The sequence below is a fragment of the Lissotriton vulgaris genome, chromosome 4_1, assembly GCF_964263255.1.
Source record: "Lissotriton vulgaris chromosome 4_1, aLisVul1.2, whole genome shotgun sequence".
Classification (NCBI taxonomy): domain Eukaryota; kingdom Metazoa; phylum Chordata; class Amphibia; order Caudata; family Salamandridae; genus Lissotriton; species Lissotriton vulgaris.
Genome location: NC_141691.1, coordinates 577,756,196 through 577,774,996, shown reverse-complemented (window position 1 = coordinate 577,774,996; position 18,801 = coordinate 577,756,196). Strand labels below are relative to the sequence as shown.

The 18,801-nt window shown below is 47.4% G+C and overlaps 1 protein-coding gene across 9 annotated transcripts in view; it reads left to right on the top strand.

Annotated features, from left to right (window-relative positions):
• PDE1C (phosphodiesterase 1C) overlaps window positions 1-18,801 on the top strand; it is a 1,706,308-nt gene that overhangs the window by 1,435,561 nt on the left and 251,946 nt on the right. For all 9 annotated transcript variants that reach the window (XM_086964785.1, XM_086964792.1, XM_086964789.1 and 6 more), the window contains one exon: window positions 15,103-15,184. In XM_086964785.1, coding sequence (XP_086820911.1) covers window positions 15,103-15,184 — 82 coding nt within the window. The remainder of the gene's footprint in view (window positions 1-15,102; window positions 15,185-18,801) is intronic.

Genomic DNA, 18,801 nt, shown 5'->3' with positions numbered 1-18,801 from the left:
GTGTCGCAAAAACTGGCAGTGTGGCATGATATTCCCATGGTCTTAGGTGGGGATTACAATTGTGTCCTAGACGTCTTTCGACCGGTCCTCCCCCCCCTTACTGGGCACTGCCACATACGCAGTCGCGAGGGCATTGGCAAATTGGGTTGCGGAGTGGCATTTCACAGATGCTTGGTGACACAGGAATCCACTCGACAGGGTGTATTCATATTACTCTGGGGCCCACCGATTGCATGTATGCTTAGACCGCTTCATGGTGTCGGACGGACTCTTGCCATACATTTCAGATGCACTGTACATGGGACGCACACACTCTGATCATAACCCACATGTATTGGAGCTCCAATGGGAGGCGGAATTGCCGCTGATACCGATATGGCGTCTCCAACCGGACGTTCTCCTAGATGCGCCATTTCGCGACTCACTAGCCACCGCTGTAGCACAATATTTCGAAGACAATGAGGGAACAGCCACTTCAGCGTTGGTGGAATGGAACGCCCTTAAGGTAGTGACCATGGGCCACTGCTTGGCGACGCAGGCGGGCATGCGTAGGCAACTAGAAAAAGACCTTACTAGGTTGGAACGGAGATTGGCCGTTAATGAACAGGCTGTCATAGACGGCGCTCAGGAACAGCTGGACCAACACAGGGAGGAACACACGCAACTGCTAGAACGGTTGCGTTGTCTCAATTATGCTGCACACTCGACGAGAACACATCACATTGGCGATAAAGCGGGCAGCCTGCTCACATGGCTTATCAGCCGGAATGAGTCGTCGTCACCGATAGAGTCAGTGAATCTTGCCACTGGGGATGTTGCGTATACCAAGCGGAGCATACATAATGTCTTTGTGACGCACTTCCAAGACCTGTATAGCTCGCGTGTCATCCTCATAGCTGCAGGAAATATTTAGGAGGCATGGCCCTGCCAAAGCTTACCCCCACTCAAAGTGATGAATTAAATGTTTCCCTTAGCACAGAGGAAATCCGAGATAGCATTTTCTCCTTGTCCAATGGGAAATCACCAGGCCCGGATGGTCTCCCGGCCGAATTTTGCAAGGCATATACACACATCCTGGTACCGCAATTATTAAAGGTGTACGAGACGGAACTGGATGACTCTGCCCTCTCCACTACACAGAATGAAGCCCTGCTGGTGTCCCTCCTTAACCCCGATAAAAACCCGGAGCTGTTGGGCTCTTATCAGCCGCTTACGCTCCTTAACAAGGATTACAATATATTTGCTTCATTATTGGCCAGGCGCCTTTCACCATTAGTGAAAACATTGGTGCACCCTGACCAAAATGGCTTTGTCCCGGCACGCTGCACCTCGCTCAATATATGGAGGCTCTTTAGGGTACAACAATACGCAGCGCACAGCTGGCCCCGATTAGGCTGCCTGGTATCTGTGAAAAGCCTTCGACTCTTTGGAATGGCCCTACCTTATAACTGTGCTGGAAAAGTATGAGTTGGGGGACCATTATTTGAACATGGTTGGTCTTCTGTGTCAGGGACCTATAGTCCGGGTCCGCACTAGCAATCTGGTCTCTGATTGCATTAGGGTGAAGCGCGGGACACTCCAGGGCTGTCCACTGTCTCCGCTGTTGTTCTCTCTCGCTATGGAGCCCTTGGCTAAGCTGCTCAGGAGAGATGGAGAGAACTGGGGTATACAGTTGGGAGATGGGTTACATGCCGTTTACCTGTATGCGGACAACTTGTTGTTATATCTATGAGATATTACAGCAATCCCAGAATCCCTTGCAGGTATACTCCAGACATTTGAAGAGAAACCAGGTCTTTGGGTCAATTGGGCCAAGTCAGGGATATATTCATTTAATGCTGGAGTGATGGAGGAGGATATTGTTCTAAACGGGTCGCCTCTCACGAAATATCCCACCACCTTCAGATACCTGGGAATTTTTATATACCATTCGCCTGATGATTTATTTGAAGGAAATCTGAGGTGGGCCATCTCAGCCATACGAGCCCAAGTGCAATTCTATAAAACCCTTCCGCTGAGTGTACCAGGCTGCATAGCCCTCTTAAGAATGATTGTACTCCCCAAATTGCTCTATTATTTTTCCAATCTCCCTCTTTACGTCTGGCCTAAGATCTTTCGAGACCTGGAACAATTGTTTCGCGATATCATATGGAATAAGGGCAGACCGCAAGTTGCTTTATTGAAGATGTATGCTCCTATCGGTCAAGGAGGTTTAGCCATCCCTAATATGGAGTTGTAGTATTTGGCTGCCCAACTACAGTGGGTGACGAAATGGTTTGACGGTAGATATTTGGAGGACACCGAGATGATGCAACGGCCCTGGACACACTCTCAAATATGCCATTTGTTTCACCCCATCGCTAAACCCCTGCAGCCCACACAGTCATGTCTAGACCTGGCCTATAAATGCTACAAATGGTGTTTATATCTTACTCGCACGACGAAACCCTATGCCCCGTATTAGAACCGGGACCACCGTCCCACTTAGGGTAGCATGGCACAGAGTGGGAAGGCTAAATCCAGAAGGCAATTATGACGTACTTATGCAGCACACACTACAACTCCCCAGCGCAAACCCACCAAAAATGACACCACACCATCTTAGTTAAATAGAAAATAGAGATAGGCTTTATCCTTTTGCAATAAAAAGGGGGTGATGTTTCCAATAGTTAATAAATTAGGACTTTGGGCAATTAATTTTTGGATTAAATGCATTAATTAAACATTACATTGCATTGCATTACCTCACAGTATTCAATGAAACAGGTGTTTAAATACATTTAACTAGGCAATCTGCAGGTAAGTATATTACGCATAAATCAACAGGTACATGCAGCAGTTTAAACCAAGCAGGTAAGTAACTTAAATATTGACTAAGCAGGTATATGCATCAGATGAGACCAAGCAGGTAAATACATTAAGTTTTGAATTAGCAGATATATGCATCAGTTTAGATGAAGCAGGTAAATACATTAAGTTTAGAATTAGCAGATATATGCATCAGTTTAGATCAATCAGGTAATTATATGAAGTTTAGAACATCAGTGGTTCTCTATTCAGGGTGTGCTGTCTTCTCCCAGCTCCTGCGCCAGAGAGTGCTTTAAGATGCTTAATTTCAGGGGGGGTCTGGTACCCACTCTCTTTATAGGAGTGAGTCACGCTATCTCGAGAGAGAAAAGATCGACTTAGGGGCTCAGTTCTTGGCAACCCCATCCATAGCAGTTCCCCTTTTCCCTGAGTAACTCAGCTTCTCCAACCCCACCCTCAGTCAGGCCTTTCCCAGATACCTTTGTGCCCATCCGGCGCTTCTATTACTCTCCACCGGGTGAGTCTGCAGGGCTGATCCTCCCCTGTCCACCCGCTCAGGTCTTACAGCACTTCGCCTGAAGCGGGGGTAGGGGCCGCAGCGAAGCCGCGACACAGCCACCACGGGAGACCCCACTGCATGTGGGCCTCCTCTCGCTCTCTCTGCTGCCCTCCGGAACCCTCCGAGGGCAGTTGAACTGGCCTCCTGAAGAAAGCTGCGGCTCAGGCAGGGAGGTGACGCGCGAGGCGGGAGTCCGGTTGCTAAGCGACCCCGCCCAGCATCTCCCTCAGAGCCTCGGGTCGTTCCTTTCACACACAGCTCGGTCCCTCACAGCACCCTGGCCAGCGGCGGTGAAGGGCAAAGGTTGGGTCCCAGCCTCACTTCAGTGGTCGTAGAAAGGGACCCCTGCACAGCGTTCGCCCTCTCAGCATGAAGCGCCAACCCTCCTAGGTTCCAGGGGCTGGGTCAAGGTCACTCTCACCAGCTGTCCAAAAGGAGTAGTCCGCTTAATGCGTTGACACACTGGGGCATTGTTCTCTCTGATCTTCTCTAAGACAGGGCCAGATCAACAGGAAAGAGGGCAGCACCCTAAGACCAACCCGCAGCCCCTGGGAGCAGTCAAATTAGCATGTGACACAATCCCCCTGACGCTGTAGTCCGCACTCCAGCCAGCCCAGCAGTGTGACAAAATGGCCACCCAGTATCCTCCCTAATATAGCCAGGGCCCAGGTCACTAGAGTGGACAGAAAGGTTCTGGAACCCCCTAATGCTATCCTATAGGCTAGAGCCCGAGGTAATTTCTGGCAGGCGACCATTTTATGAAGCTAACCCATTCCACCATTTTAGAAAGGCGCACCTGCACCTCAGCACTGATTGGCAGTGGTGAGGCGCCCGGAGACCTAAGGCCACATGAAAAATTGGTGGGAAAAATAGGGGAGACCCCCCAAAAGCTGACAGGTCTAACATCCCAATCTTGCCGTTACTGGGGACCCAAAGAAGAAGGTTGGGCACAAATCGGAGGAAGTATTGACAGCCTGGCATGCGGCTGACTTAGACACTTTGGGTGATCTGTATAGGGACGGTGCGCTGTTAACATTTGAGGAGTTGGTTGGAGAGGCTGAGTTGCCAGCATGCCAATTTCTTTTACAATCCTCTCTTTTGAAGGCTCTGTCAACGGCTTGGGGTGACCTGATGACTGAACCGCCGACACATCTAGTGTTGCAATATCTACATATTATGGGGGCGGGGTCACACGTAGTGCCCTGGTTAGTGGAGGCGATGCTCACACTTACAATGAAACCGATGCATCGCCTCCGAGTACGATGAGAGGTAGACAGGGGCACCAGATCTAAAACAAACAAAATCGCTTGAGATTTCATGATCTAGGCTTAATTACAGCAAAGCGCCTCATCACCAAGAACTTGAAAAATGCGAATCCTCCAGTAACACCTAACTGGCAGCGCTCCTTTCTGACGTGGGCACAAGCAGAAAGTACGGTGCTATATAAGGAAGAGACAGCAGGGCTCCGTAAATTCTCTATTGTGCTAAATTGGGACAAACTCCTCACCACACAGCGTGCCAGTATTGCAGTCTCTGCTGATGGCACCTTTATCAGTGAATGCACCATACACTTGGTTCCCACACCTCTGGTTCAGAATACGGGAAGATGTGAATTCTCTAGCTGCCTCGCTAGACACTGGGGACCCCTTTCCTGATAGGTAAGCACACTTAGATACACTTTCTGCCCCAATATCCTATGAGACATGGGTCCAACAATATCTCCACGCACCCAGCCCAGAGACACAGATTTCATTAGTATTTCGCTGATGGCAAACGTTTCCCCCCTCACCCCCCTTTTTATGTTCCTCTCCTTTTTAGGTCGAGCAGACGTACTCTCAATGCGTGAGCATTGAGAGTGTCTGCTACAGACCTAATGTTGCCCGTATTCAGGAGACTGGACACGACTCAGACGCGCGCTTTTGCAGTCTCAGTTTTGACCGCGGGAGCGCGCGTCTGAGCCGCGCTTGCGCAGATCAACTCACAGTTCCTGCTCGCACACAGCCAGCCCCCACCCCTCTGCATGCACGCACACACACACAGGCGCGCGTGCGCGCACACACACACACGCACACGCTGCCCCCCCTCCCCCCTTCCCTCCCCCCCCCCTGCATACACACAGACACGCAAGCACGGAGCACCACTCACCCGGACTTCTACTCGTCCCGCTCCGGGGCTGCTCACTCCGACGTAATACGGGAACAGGGACACCGGCACTCCGCTCCTTGGCTTCCCGGGCGGACGCCGGCTGCACGCAGGGCTCTCCTCTCTGCACCGGAGCCATGCGCCAGCCACTGCCTGCCTGCCTCCTGGGAAACTCCGGTCGCGTGTCCGGCCCCGCCCCGTCCCAACAAAGGTTGCCTGGCTTCCTGTTGAAGCCGGGCTGCGGCGGTGAGTTTGCTTGTTTGCTTTCTCCCAGAGACTGCAAGTAGGTAAAAAACGCAAAAACAGGTTCATTTACGTGTTTTCAATACACTTAGACCGCTGCGTGGACTTGAGCACATAAATCCGCAATTCTGACATAATTTGATCGAGTTCTCTGATGCGGTGTGCAAATACTGCACAATAAACTTCACGTCAGAAAAGTGTTTATTAAATGCTATTGCGCTAACTCCCGAAGAGGTCTTAAATCCTTTGTTGCACTGCCTAACTATAGTACACATTCTATTGTTGGCATGGAGAGTGGCAGACTGAATAATGTCATGGTTAGAAACGCCCTTATTAGTGTTTAATTTGTGAACAAATTAAGTGCAGTGAATCATGCTTTTCTGGTTTCGGTGTGAAAGTGCTATTTCGGTTTCATTTCTGTTCTCCTAATGAATGCGGTGTTAACATCTAGAACATATAACTTTATGTGAGAAAAACGCTACCCCATCCCCCGATGAGGTCTGAAAATGCTTTGTTGCACTTCGTAAGTACAGTAAACATGCTCCTAGTGCACTGGGTAAGTACAGTAAACATGCTCCTTCCTATTGGTCTTAAGAATTCGGTTTTGAACTTTCCATTTTGGGTGCTTGCTTATTTTATATGCTAAATGCTTCAGTGCTAACCCTCGTGAATGCTTTTTCCAAACTTCACGTGTGAAAAGCGATTACCCCCGATGCAGTCTGAAAATGGGAGCTTGCTTTTTTTTCAAATGCTTCTGCGTTAATTCTCTATCCCTGGCCTTAATGCGTAGTGAAAATGCTTTTTTTTTTTTAAAAAAAAACAATTAGATTTGGTTCCAGTGCTCCCGATGCAGTGTGCAAATACTGCACAATAAACTTCACCTCAGAAAAGCGGTTTGTAAATGCTACTGCGCTAACTCCCTATGCGGTCTTAAAATCCTTTGTTGCACTGCCTAACTATAGTAAACATTCTACTATTGGCATGGAGAAGGGCAAACTGAATAATGTCATGGTTAGAAACGCCCTATTAGTGTTTAATTTGTAAACAAATTAAATGCAGCAAATCATATTATTTTGCAGTTTTAAGGTGCAATTTTATTTCCATCTTCTAACAAACAGCATGAAATCTGTGTAAACAAGAAGCGGGTGTGGCTTTGAAAAGAAAATGCTAACATCCTATCTTGGAACCCACATTGCTGTGTTTTTTTTTGCTTATATTTCCCCATCTACATTTGTACGTGCGCACAAAGCACACTTAATCACCAATTGCAGTTTTTAAACATTTTGGCACGTTTTTATTTTAAAATTACAAACGGGACCCCAGCTCTCCCCTCCCCTCTTCCCTCTCTCCTTACTCTCCCCTCTCGCCTCACTATCCCCTCCCCCCTCTATCTTCACTCCCCCTCTCCCCTCCTCTCTCCACTCCCTCTATACTCACTCTCCCCTCTCTCCTCGCTCTTCCCTCCATCTCTCCTCTCCTCCATCTCCCCTCTTTTCACTCTACCCTCCCCTCTCTCCAATCCCTCTCTCCCCTCCCTCTCTTTCACCTCTCTCCTCACTCTCCTCTCTACCCTCCATCTCCCCTCTCCTCACTCTACCCTCTCCTCACTCAACCCTCTCCTCACTCTCCCCTCTACTCACTCTCCTCTCTCCCCTCCCTTATTCTCTCACCTCTCTTCTCCTACCTCTAACCTCTTACCTCTCTCCTCTCGTCCCTCTCCCCTCTCTCTCCTCACCCTCCCCTCTCACCACTCTCCCCTCTCACCACTCTCCTCTCACCACTATCACCACTCACCCCTCTCTACTCCTCTCTCCCCTCTCTCCTCCTCTCTCCCATCTCTCCTCCTCTCTCCCCTCTCACCACTCTCCGCTCTGTCCCCTCCCCCTCCCACCACTCTCCCCTCTCACCACTCTCCTCTCACCACTATCCTCTCGCCTCCTCTCTCCCCTCCCTCTCCCCTCTCTTCTCCTCTCCTCAATATCCCCTCTCCTCACTATCCCCCTCTCCTCACTATCCTCACTCGCCCCACTCTCTCCTCTCTCACCACTCTCTCCTCTCTCACCACTCTCTCCTCTCTCACCACTCCCCCCTCTCACCACTCTACCCTATCCTCACTCTCCCCTCTCCTCACTCTTCCCACTCTCTCTCTCCCCTGTCCCCTCTCTCCTATCTCCCCTCTTATCTCTCCCCCTCTCCTCACTCTTCCCACTCTCCCCTCTCCCATCTCTCACCACTCTCCCTCCCTCTCTCACCTCCCTCTAATTTCAATTTCCCCTCTCCTCACTATCCTCACTCTCCCCACTTTCTCCTCTCACACCACTCTCTCCTCTCTCACCACTCTCCACTCCCTCTCTCACCACTCTCTCCTCACTCTCCCCTCTCACCACTCTCCCCTCTTACCACTCTCCCCTCCCTCCACTCTCCCCTCCCTCCACTCTCCCCTCCCTCTCTCCCCTCCCTCTCACCTCCCTCTCTCCCTTCTCCCTCTCACCTCCCTCTCTCCCCTCTCCTCACTCTCCTCTCCTCACTCTCCTCTCCTCACTCTCCTTTCCTCACTCTCCTCTCTCCTCCCTTTCCCCTCTCTTCTCTACCTCTCCCCTCTCATCACTATCCTCACTCCCCCACTCTCTCCTCTCTCAACACTCTATCCTCTCTCATCACTCTCCCCGTCACCAATCTCCCCTTTCACCACTTTCCTCTTTCTCCTCCCTCTTCTCCTCTCTACCTCCCCCCTCTCTCCTCACTCTCCCCTCTCCTCTCACCTCTCTCCTCTCTCTCCTCTACCCTCCCTATCTCCCCTCTCCCGCTCTCCCCTCCCCTCTCTCCTTACTCTCCCCTCTCTCCTCACTCTCCTCTCCCCCTCTCTCCTCACTCTCCTCTCCCCCTCTCTCCTCACTCACCCTCTCTCCACTCCCTCTCTCCTCACTCTTCCCTCTCCCCTTTTCACTCTCCCCTCTCCTCACTCTCCCCTCTCCTCACTCTCCAAACCCTCTCACCCCTCCCTCTCTTCCCCCCTCTCTCCTCCATCTTCCCTCTCCCCACTCTATCTATCTATCGCCCTCACTTGATCTATCTATCTATCTTTCTATCGCCCTCACTCTATCTATCTATGGCCCTCACTCACTCTATCTATCTATCTATCTATCTATCTATCTATCTATCATCACTCTATCGCCCTCACTCTATCTATCTATCGCCCTCACTCTATCAATCTATCGCCCTCACTCTATCAATCTATCGCCCTCACTCTATCTGTCTATCACCCTCACTCTATCTATCTACCGCCCTCACTCTATCTATCTACCGCCCTCACTCTATCTATCTACCGCCCTCACTCTATCTATCTACCGCCCTCACTCTATCTATGGCCCTCACTCTATCGCCCTCAATCTATCTATTGCATCACCACAGTATCACTCAGCACCACCACAGCATCACTCAGGGGCACCACAGCATCAATCTGTGCAACCATTCAACAACAACTGGTTCAAATATGTTCTCTCAATCAATCAATCAATCAATCAGTGACACTTATAGAGCGCGCTACATACCCGTAGGGTCTCAAGGCGCTGGGGAGGGGGGGTGCCGCTACTGCTCGAACAGCCAGGTCTTCAGCTTCTTCCTGAAGGAGAGGTGGTCTTGGGTCAGGCGCAGGTCGGACGGGAGGGAGTTCCAGGTCTTGGCGGCCAGGTAGGAGAAGGACCTTCCTCCTGTAGTCGCTCTTCGGATGCGGGGGACGGCGGCGAGGGCGTGGGTGGCTGAACGGAGGTGTCGTTTGGGAGCGTAGAAGTTGACTCGGCTGTTGAGGTAGCTCGGGCCTTGGTCGTGTAGGGCTTTGTGTGCGTGGGTGAGGAGGCGGAAGGTGATTCTCTTGTTGATGGGGAGCCAGTGAAGGTCTCTCAGATGTCCGGTGATGTGGCTGGATCGTGGGATGTCGAGGATGAGTCTAGCTGAGGCGTTTTGGATCCGCTGGAGTCTCTTCTGGAGCTTGGCGGTGGTCCCGGCGTAGAGGGCGTTGCCGTAGTCCAGTCGGCTGGTGACGAGGGCCTGGGTGACGGTCTTCCTGGTCTCTGTGGGGATCCACCAGAAGATCTTCCGTAGCATGCGTAGGATGTTGAAGCACGCCGAGGAGACGCTGTTGACTTGCCTGGTCATGGAGAGGGAGGAGTCCAGGATGAAGCCCAGGTTTCGTGCATGGTCTGTCGGTTTGGGTGCGGTGCCCAGGGCGGGAGGCCACCAGGAGTCGTCCCAGGCGGAGGGTGAAGAGCCCAGGATGAGGACCTCCGTCTTGTCCGAGTTCAGTTTCAGGCGGCTGGTCGTCATCCACTCGGCTACCTCTTTCATCCCTTCGTGCAGGTTGGCTCTGGCGGTGGCGGGGTTGTTGGTCAGGGAGAGGATCAGCTGGGTGTCGTCGGCGTAGGAGATGATGCTGAGGTGGTGTTTGCGTACGATGGCCGCGAGGGGGCTCATGTAGACGTTGAAGAGGGTGGGGCTCAGTGATGATCCTTGGGGGACGCCGCAGATGACTTCGGAGGCCTCTGACTTGTACGGTGGTAGGCGGACTCGCTGTGTTCTTCCGTCGAGGAAGGAGATGATCCATTCCAGCGCCTTGTCCTGGATTCCGATGTTGCTGAGGCGCCGTATTAGGGTGCGGTGGCAGACCGTGTCGAATGCCGCGGAGAGGTCTAGGAGGATGAGGGCCGCTGTTTCTCCATTGTCCAACAGGGCTCGGATGTCGTCGGTGGCGGCGATGAGGGCGGTCTCGGTGCTGTGTTTGGCTCGGAAGCCGGACTGTGAGGGGTCGAGGGATCCGTTCGTCTCGAGGAAGGCGGCCATCTGCTTGTTGACGGTCTTCTCGATGACTTTGGCTGGAAACGGGAGAAGCGAGATGGGGCGGTAGTTCTTGAGGTCGGTGGGGTCCGCTGTTGGTTTCTTGAGTAGAGCGCTGAGTTCGGCGTGTTTCCAGCTTTCGGGGAAGATGGCGGTGTCGAAGGATGTGTTGATGATGTCTCGCAGGTGGGGTGCGATGACAGCGTCGGCCTTGTTGAAGACGTGGTGGGGGCAGGGGTCGGTTGGTGATCCGGAGTGGATGGAGTTCATCGTGCGGATGGTGTCTTCTGTGCTGATCGGGGTCCAGGCGTGGAGGGTGGTGGTGGGGGGCGGCGGCTGGTCGGTCGTGGTGTGCGTTGGTTGGTTGTTGAAACTGCTGTGTATGTCCTTGATCTTGTTGTGGAAGTAAGAGGCGAGGGAGTTGCAGAGGTCTTGCGATGGGGTGATGTCGTTGTTTCCTGCGCTGGGGTTGGAAAGCTCTTTCACGATGTTGAAGAGTTCCTTGCTGTTGTGTGCGTTGTTGTCCAACCGGTCCTTGAATGCTGTTCTCTTGGCGGCGCGGATCAGCTGGTGGTGTTTCCGGGTGGCCAGTTTGTAGGAGGTTCTGTTGTCCGGTGTCGGGTCCCTTTTCCAGACTTTCTCTCAATGTTTCAAGCTTTATTACAAATGTCACAAAAAGATGTTAATATTTCACTTCGGTTCTTGGATTTTCGTCACAATAAAATACACTGAACATAATCTTCATAAGTTATTTACAAAAGTTTAAGCTATTGCCATTATAAATTACAATAACTTTTATTTAAGTATTAATTAATAAAAAAATTAAAAGCCATTGTTATTTGTAATATCAATACATATAAGTCACGTAAATACAACACATATTGCATTACAAATGCTATAGGTGTCACATTTGCAAAAATTATAACTATTGGCATTGTAAATGACAAAGCTATTAATTTCGCTACTTTTAAAACCAACACATGAATAAAACATGTGCCATTTTCAATACCAATAGCTCAAACTTTCCTAATGCGAGACCTATTGCATTGCAAATGCTTGTTGTAATTTAGTCATTGGTTGGTATAAGTGTTAGTTCGGTTTGTATAGTGTGAGATATTAAGCTTTATTGGACATTTTGGTGCTTTCGCTCCAAAAAATGCCACTGAACGGAAATGTTATTCTTTATATGTTGTAATGTGATTTTCGATTCCCAAAAGCAGCAACTACACGTTTGTGTCATGGACGCATAGGAAGATTTCAGTGTACATTTAGTCCAATGAGTGGAGTGTAAGTTATGGTTAGAAATTATCATATATTCCAAATTATGTAGTAGAAGCAGTGTGAGTGATGGCACACTGAAATCCCAGTTTGTAAATCTAGCAGAGATGCCAGTCATGTCAGTAGCGAATGTAATGTCATCACCAATAATAATATGTAGTATACTGTTGTTCTATGCATTGCATGTATGATACTGATATTTGGATATGTTGTGAATGTACAAGATGAAAACTCTGTTTAAAGCATAAAAAAGCACAGAAAATACCAATAAAGAATTGTAAACAAAAAAAAATGGTGTAAGCCAACTTACCTATGTTCAGAGGAGAAAGCACATGCACTTTAGCACTGGTTATCAGTGGTAAAGTGCGCAGAGTACTAGTGCTAGCAAGTTCAGAAAAAAAGGAAAAGGAAGACAATGGTTTGGAGGAAGACCATAAAGGCTGTCAGGCCTAAGACTTGTGAAGCTCAAGATGTACATAAAATAAAGAGTTGGTTTTTATTATCCTTTGTTTAGAAGGTTAATAATATACATCAAAATATAGGTGAATGAACTCATTCATTTAATTGCAGCTTTTTTAGATCTTCCCAGTTACATACATAAACTACATTGTACTGTATAAACTGGAAACAATGAACGAAAAGGAAGACAAAAGGAATTTACAAATTAAACTAATAAAGACAATAGCAGAAAATGTACTTTAAACACACATCGTACGAAAGCACATTTCCAAAATACATTAGCAAGCCTAAAAGGAAAGATTAAACATGAGGGAAAGATCTAAATGGAGCCTGAACCTCAGTCGTGGAGCAGATGAAGTTTGGAGGAATCACGTTGTAATATTTTAATTCCTTAATCTAAAACCACCTTACTCATTGGCTTCCTGAATACACAAATGATCTTTGGCTTTTCCACCACTTGAGCAAGAGGCAGCAGTCTTAGAAGCTGTGAAAAAAGGTGAATTTATTCCGGTCTTCTTGGGTCAACCAGGAACAAAACAGGAGTGACAAGTGAAGCTTATACTATCCAGACAACAAATATGCTGGGAGTGATATGAAGTGGTATAGAGGCAGGTAAATGGAAATAATGTGCATTCCCTATATCCAGGAGAGAAAGAATAGGGTCTTGAACAGTGATACAAAACACAACATAGGCTAAGAAGTTGCAAACAACAATTTTTAGAGTTTATCATTGTACATTTTAAGCATCATCTTGAAATTAAGAATCACAGCCTGGTATCTCACCAAAGGGGCAAGAGTCATTTGATTCAGAGAGAGGAAAGGGAGGAAGACCAATCCTCTGGTCACAAGATGAAATGGAGGGTAGGAATGGAAGAACTGTGTTACTGAAGTGTAACAGCCAAACAACTAAAATTATGCTGTTTGTAATATCTAATCTCTTTTTGCCCACACAATTGTGGCCACCAAATGTGGCTCCCCCGCCCAACACAGTAGACACTGTGATGAATATAGGGATCAGTTTCGATCCCACACTATCTTCCATAAGCAAGCTCTTGCGGTGGCAGGTATGTGTTTTCACACAATAAAAACTCTTAGAACATTTTTTGATTTACTTTCAGTTACTGCTAGGAAAACAGTTGCAACAGCACTAATCCTATCACTTCTGGATTACTGTAACAGTCTGTATGCAGGTGCCAAAGAAGTGGCTCTGAAAAGACTGCAAGTAATCCAGAACGCAGCAGCGAGGCTGGTACTCAAACTGCCTAAGGGGTCATCTTCAGCAGCGGCACTCAAAACCCTGCACTGGCTACCTATTCATAAAAGGACCAGCTTCAAAATCTCAATTATCATCTTCAAGGCCATCAGGGAAACAGGGCCCAAATACCTAAGTTCTAGAATCAGACCCTATGTAACCCAACGACTCCCACGGTCTTCCTCGAAAAACCTTTTAGCATCCCCCCTTTCATCTGACATCTAGAGGGGGAATGTCAATGGCTGTCCTGGGAACCAAAGCCTGGAACAGCCTGCCCATTCGGTGAGATTGGGGAAATCTGAACAAATATTCAAAAAACTTCTAAAAACCTGGATCTTTGCCGCCCCTGAGCATACTGTGTTATCTCCCATCTGATTCAGTTCTCTCCCATCTGTGCCCGCTAAGTTTTGTCTTTTTCCACCTTAGAGCTCCAAGTCTTTCCGCTAGTGCCAAGATACTACCTGGAGTGAACGTAGCGCTTTATAAATTCATCCATTCATCCATTCATTTAGACTCCTGAAACAAAAGGACAGCCATTGCTCTATGACACCGAAGTAGTCCTGCATTTCCTGTAGATGATACCCTGATATAGTGCTGGATGTCATTAAGGTACAGGTGGACATAAGAGCTTTAGGCGGATACCACATCTGTCAGTGGCTTCTTGAGAAAGAGTTGTATTTGCCACAAAACACAGTCGCATGACACTACTGTCAGTAGTTTCTGCACAAGGGCCAAAGATGTAACAGCTGCAGCATGCGAACTGCTCTTTTTCGATAGAATTACTTATACACACAATGGACGTTCACTTAACAAACAAGTTGTCATGAGAACGTCATAAAACAGCTCAAGCACATGAAACATGAAAAACCAATACAGACAGCCCAATTCACAAATATGTTGCTATGAGTAGCTATCTCTTATTCTTGCATTATTCTTGGAATTCAGGAGTAAGCCAAGAGCACTATAAGAGTACTCAGACCCAAGGTTGTCATTCATATTTAAAATTGCGTTGACCAGGCGGGCTACCAGAAAACAATGGTGATGCATGTCTCTGTTAGTAGACCATAAGCAGTTCTTATTCCCCTCACCTCTGTCCAATAACAGCAGTCCATCCAAACAGTGTTCACGTCTTCAGCATACTTCTTCATGGAGCTACTCTCTGGTGTGACATAAGCTGCCCATTGAACCATATGGAAGGAACATTGGTGCTGTGACGCAGTTTGCACTGCTTCCGCAGTTGCTGTAATTTACTACATTTTTTGATAGATTAACTGTTTTGGATTATATTGCTCTCGTTTCTGCCCAATTTGTGGAATTTTTGAATAACCATTAGGAGGAGAAAGTCAGTTGGGTAAAAGTACAATATAATGTTATCCACATTTCTGCTGTTTATGTTATTTTATATTATTTCCATCACATGAAACATTCACAAAAATATAATACCGTACTGCTACATTTTAATAAAAGACTTAAAGTGGTTGTTCGAATGCTAAAGGATACATTGTGTTGACAGGGTGTCTGTATTTTTTAGGGTGACAAAGAAGCAGAATTGGGTCTTCCATTTTCTCCACTGTGCGACCGCAACTCCACCATGGTGGCTCAATCCCAAATAGGTAAGTTGCTTTGTGATGTCCGCCCAGCCGAGGGATGATGGAAGATGTTTACAGGCAGTGCATGCCATTAAGATACTCAAGAAAAAGAACGCTGCAGCCTTTCCAGGCTTCGGCCGGGTTTATACCTTTACTACCTCACTTTCAACATCGTAAACAGTTGTTCTTTGAAATGGTGTTTAAACAATAGTGTGGTTGTCAAGACAGCAAGATGTGGAGAGGTGTGGCTCAATGGTTAGAGCGGCAAACCCTGATGCAGAGGTCTAGCCCGGGACCAGGGTTCAATTCCCTGCCTCGGCGGGTCTTGGGCTCAAAATTCCACAGACCTGATAATTCTCGCCTGGGTGCCTATTCCAATCATGGAGTCCCACTCTGCATCTCTAGGCAATAGCTTGCTTAATCTCCACAACGGCCCCCACAACGCTAAGGATGCCTGGCCTCCACCTTGGGGGTGCCCAGGAGTGGACGCCTCACAGGGAAAGCCAGGATGGATTCCACAGCGGTATTCGTACAAGTGCCTTGAGACCCTTGCGGGTGAGTAGTGCGCTATACAAGTATCAATTTTCATTTACAATTTACATTTACAAGATGTGAGGACGTTTCATGTTAGAATGTTTAATTAGATGGGTCAATTCAGAATAATCTGCGACCTCAGTGTGCAGGCTGATTACTGCCTGTTCCTCTGTCTCACTGAGGCACTGAAATATGGAGGATAGGGTCATGGAATTGACCTATCAAGCAGGATTTCCATTGGATGTAGTCTTGTGCATACAGCAGAGCAAGGGTGATAGCAGCAGGCGACAGCTCACTTTTGCCCTGTTCGCATTTCTGTACACGGCTCAGAGGCAGCTCTCAGCTGTCCATGTTCTTCACCCCCAAAACATGATTGAGGGTAAAGGCAGGTCTGGGACAGCAGAGAGCTGCCCTGGTGTCCTATTATCCAGTGCAAGCAGAATCGTCCAGCATTAAGGACTAGGTCCACACAACATTTTACATTTCTGCTTTTAGACCGTGTTTCAAAATGGGGACACCAATATTAATTACAGGCTTTTTCTAATAGTCATACTTCTTACTTCCTGGGCAGATTGTTGGTAATTACTGACTAGGGCAATTACGGCTCTTTACTGCTTGGGGACATTATTGCCTATATATATGGTTGCATTAAGGTTCGCTCCTACTGGGAAATATTGCTTATCATTAATGCTTGGATATGTTAATGTAACAGCAAGGCGATTACATGCTTATAACCACAACATGCACAAACTTCACTGAAAAGCCATAGTTATTATTTAGTTAAGGACGGTGGTCTGCATAATGTCTACTAGACATAGGGCTTGATGTTTAATATTGACAGCCGAGCAGTTTCTCCGTCACGGAGACGGAGTAAATTACTCCATTGCCCTGAGGTAGATGCTACCTGCCTAATTTAGAAATGGCGGCCAACCTGGCTGTTACTTCCAAAGAATTGGCAGGAACCACCATTACGGTGGTTCCTGTCAGTGCTCTTTGCAGTTTGGTACAGGGCTCCGTCAACATGACGGAGCCTTGCACCAAACAATTTCCTTCTTTAGTTAAAAAAAAAAAATACAAAGGCAAGTGGGCAGTTAAAACTGACCTCTAATTCCACCAGTGTAAATTAGGTTGGTGGAATTAGCGGTCTCTCTCCAATGGCCTTCCCCCACAGGGTCTTTGGAAGGGTTTATTCACGGCAGAGATGGAGTAGTCTCCTCTTTTAAATTTGGTGAGTGAACCTATATCTTGACATGTGTATACTATTTTGTGACAGAGTATATTCTTATTCTTATTCTTATTCTTATTATTCTTATTCTTATTATTATTATTCCTATTATTATTATTATTATTATTATTATTATTATTATTATTATTATTATTATTATTATTATTATTATTTAATTTGTAAAGTTTGTGACTTCCAAGGACCAGCACAAAGCATCCAGGGCAAACACATAGCAAGTAAGAGAAGAGTTATATGCCAACATTCCTCAGGCCGCCACCATCTAGGTTGTAGAAAACAGTCTCCTGTCCACGACTTGGACCACAGCTACACCCATGAGCTTCATCACCGAGTGTGTGAACATTTCGCGCAATAAGAATTTCTATATGTTCGAAGATCAACTCTACCACCAGATACAAGGTACTTCAATGGCAAGTACCTTCGCATTCAGCCTAGCCTGCCTGTACATTTCTGACTTTGAGAGGGAGCATATTTTTGGACACTACAACACCAACATCATATTGTGATGACGCTACATAGACAACATCATCATCTTGCAGCATGGTAAATTTGACACCTGCCATGAATTCTCCACCTGGATCAACTCAATCAACCTGTATCTCATGTTCACCAAGACAATCTCAGACAGAGAACTTCCTTTGCTGGACTTCCTGATCTCCCACAATAGTAGTACGCTGCCTATTACCACCTTCAAGAAGACAACAGATTCCAAAAGTCTTCTCTATAATAGAAACCATCCAAAAGTCCTCTGGGACAACCTCCCTTACGGGCATTTTCTTTAACTTAGATGGAATTGCGGCAATGCCAGTGACTATGATCAGCAAGCCTCTGAACTCAGCACTATTCTCAGAGCCTGTAACTATTACTCCCTGACTGTGACAGAAGCACACAAGAGGGCTGGAAATAACCACCGGACAGCACTATTAAAACACAAAACCAGGTCCAATGACATTATCATTATCATGTGTCTCTCCACATTACCCTCCCATGCTGCAAAGTTCAGATGCACCCAAAACCTTAGAGAAATGCGGATATGCACAAGACCCTGGGCGGTTCTGAGGTTAGAGCAACCCGGTAACTGGCCACTACCCGTGTTGGTCAGTTGGGGTATGCCATCTCAGTAAAACAACAATAGAAATCAGGATAGATCATTTGCACACTTGGATGCAGAGAAGCCATAACAACTGCAACAGAAAGAACTGCGAATATCTTATCGCCTGGTCTTGCGTGCTTAGATATGTTGGCATGACAACAAGACCAGTGAAGATTAGGATCCCAGAGCACTGCAGTAACACACTGTGCAAACGTAGCAGCACCAAGATGTGCACAGATTTCTTGACCAATAACCATACCGCCTGATGACCTCCAGTGGACCATCTTGGAAGCACGTAATTATTAGGACAAATAGACCCTGTTCCAGAGGGAACAACACTGGGACTTTCACACAGCCACCCTTATCACTGGAGTAAATTATATACTTGACATTTCCGTTTCCTTGGATCAGCACTGATTACTGATACGGCTAACAGTGAGTATCTCCCCTCTTCATGTCAGCTGTCTGTGACACCTCCCGCCACTACAGAATGCAAGGTACACAGCCCAGCATATGGTTAAGCGACATTCAATTGAACTACTACTGACTCTGCCAGGTGTATCTGTCACCTACTTACAACATTTGCTACATGACTACCATAACTATCCATACAAATACATTCTCTGTTTTCCACAATTGCAGCAAAAGGGCTACATGACATACAGACTGCATAAGGTTCACCTAGAGTACCTTTTACATCCATATAAGCTATACTGCCAGATGTATTTGTCCTCACTTATCGTATTTACATACGTGACCCCCATAGGTGGC